This window comes from Penaeus chinensis, chromosome 12, assembly GCF_019202785.1.
Source record: "Penaeus chinensis breed Huanghai No. 1 chromosome 12, ASM1920278v2, whole genome shotgun sequence".
In the NCBI taxonomy this organism is placed as follows: domain Eukaryota; kingdom Metazoa; phylum Arthropoda; class Malacostraca; order Decapoda; family Penaeidae; genus Penaeus; species Penaeus chinensis.
The window spans coordinates 1,758,071-1,760,570 of record NC_061830.1 but is presented as its reverse complement, the minus strand read 5'-3'; the positions used below and the strand labels follow the sequence as shown (position 1 = coordinate 1,760,570).

The window sequence follows — 2,500 nt, the reverse complement described above, 5'->3', positions numbered from 1 at the left end:
GAGAGAGAGAGAGAGAGAGAGAGAGAAGAGAAAACAAAAAGAGAGAGAGAGAGAGAGGAGAGAAAGAAAGAGTGAGAAAAAAATCACCGGGGATCATGGAATTAATTACTTTCTTCTCCCCTTCCAGTAAACGGTGAGTCTTGGTATTATTAAATATTATTGTAACCAAAAATTTCGGAAGAAAATTGATGATAACATTACTAATATTTTCCGTATGATAATGGATGTTTCCAGTCCGAATGCTAAAGTTTCAATTGCAAATTACTACCAATAACTATAATATTAATAGTGTTCGCGTGTATTCGTATATATATTATGTATAATTTGCCTGTGTTTGCTAAAATGTATAATTGCAAACATTCTAGTTAATGGCAAAACCACAGTTCACACCAATATTTTAGGTTTATTTTAATGTACTGTACAATGTCATTGTTATTATCTCTCTTTACCTCAGTCTCAACCTCGCATTCTAGATTTATATGTACTATGCTATGATATCACCATTAATTAATGCATTTTGATATTTACGTCAATAATATTTACCCAATAATATTTACCACGACGTATCTATAACCACAAAGTGTCTTCTTCACAACCTCAAATGCACAATATATCACAATCCCATCTATCTCCCTCTTTCTCCCTTTCCTTTCTCCTCTTTTCGATTCCTCTGTGCTTCCCTTTTTCGCATCCCCTTCCTTTCCTCCTCCTTTTCGTCTTGCTTCTCCCTTCCCTTCCCTCGCCCAATTTCCCGATTCAAATACCCCTCTCCTTCCTTCTCTCCTCCTCCTCCTACCCACTCCCTCACCCCTCACCCTCACTCCCCACCCTCCCTCTCCTTCCCTCCCTCCTCCTCACTCCCTCCCCCCTCTCCTTCCTTCCCTCACCCTCACTCCCTCCCCCCTCTCCCTTCCCCCACCCCCTCACCCTCACTCCCTCTTCTTTCTTCCCTCACCCCCCCCCCCCCCTCCTACCCACCTCCCTCCTTCCGCTCCCACCCTCTTCCCACCCTCCTTCCCCTAACCCACCCTCCTTCCCCTCCCCACCGTCCTTCCCCTACCCACCCTCCTTCCCCTACCCACCCTCCCTCCCCCTGCCCTACCCTCCTTCCCCCTACCCACCCTCCATCCCCCAACCCACCCTCCTTCCCCCTACCCATCCTCCTCCTTCCCCCTAACCCACCCTCCCTTCCCCCTAACCCACCCTCCTCCTTCCCCCCAACCCACCCTCCCTTCCCCCCTACCCTCCTTCCTTCCCCCCAACCCTCCTTCCTTCCCCCCTACCCAACCCAACCCTACTAACGCCCCCTCTCCCCCCTTCGGCAGTAGAAATCGGCGGGAATTTCGGGACAAACGGCACGTTCAGCAGCCTCCTCGTCGAGAAACCGCCGCCTTACCCCGGGGCGCCGCAACACACATCCGTCATTCCCCCCGGTGAGTTAGCTGATGTTTTCTCCAGGTAAAAAGAAAGGAGGAGGAGGAAAAAGAAGAGATAGATAGGTAGATGGATGGATAGATGGATGGGTGGATGGATGGATGGATGGATGGATAGATGGATGGATAGATGGATGGATGGAAAGATGGATAGATGGATAGATGGATGGATAGATGGATGGATGGATGGATGGATGGATGGATGGATAGATGGATAGATAGATGGATGGATGGATGGATGGATAGATAGGTAGATGGATACATAGATAGATAGATAGATAGATAGATAGATAGATAGATAGATAGATAGGATAGATAGATAGGATGAAGGATAGGAAGATATGAATGAGAGAGAGAGAGAGAGAGAGAGAGAGAGAGAGAGAGAGAGAGAGAGAGAGAGAGAGAGAGAGAGAGAGAGAGAGAGAGAGAGAGAGAGAAAGGAAAGAAAAGGAAGGTATATTACAGATGAAATATGAATAAAACATAATATGAAAGAAAGAGGTACTGATGAAAGAACAAGGAAAAGATAGATAGATAGATAGATAGAAGAAAGGGGAAGGAAAATAAGAATTAGAGGGAGATGGAGAAAGGAAAAAAAGAAAAGAAAGATAAGAGGAAGGATAGAAAATGTTATAAAGAAAAAAAAAAAAGAATATAGAAAGTTAAGATTTAGAGAGAGAAAGGAAGATAAGAATAAGAGAAAGAGAGAAAGAGAAAGAAGGTAAAGGAAGGTATATTACAAAAAACAAAAAAACTGATAGGAAAGGAAAGGAAGATAATAATAAGAAAGAGAAAACAAAAGAAAAGAGATAGAAGGACGAGGGAAAGAGAAGGAAAGGAAGGAAGGAAGAAGGGAGAGGAAAGGCGGAAAGAAAAGGAAGAGAGCGAGAGAAAGAAAGAGAGTTAAAAAGTAGGAAAGAGAGAAATAGAAAGAAAAAGAAAAAGAGGTATAGAGAAATATAAGAGAAAGAGAGAAAAAATAATAATTTGGAGATTTATCATTCAAGTTATTACAGAAACAAACAAACGAAGAAAAAAAAAATATATATATATTCCTCAGGGCAGAT

At 43.2% G+C, this 2,500-nt stretch overlaps 1 protein-coding gene across 1 annotated transcript in view; it reads left to right on the top strand.

Annotated features, from left to right (window-relative positions):
- The window catches only part of LOC125031337, a 41,851-nt gene that overhangs the window by 22,841 nt on the left and 16,510 nt on the right, over positions 1-2,500 (top strand). The window contains exon 5 of the mRNA XM_047622043.1: positions 1,326-1,433. Coding sequence (XP_047477999.1) covers positions 1,326-1,433 — 108 coding nt within the window. The remainder of the gene's footprint in view (positions 1-1,325; positions 1,434-2,500) is intronic.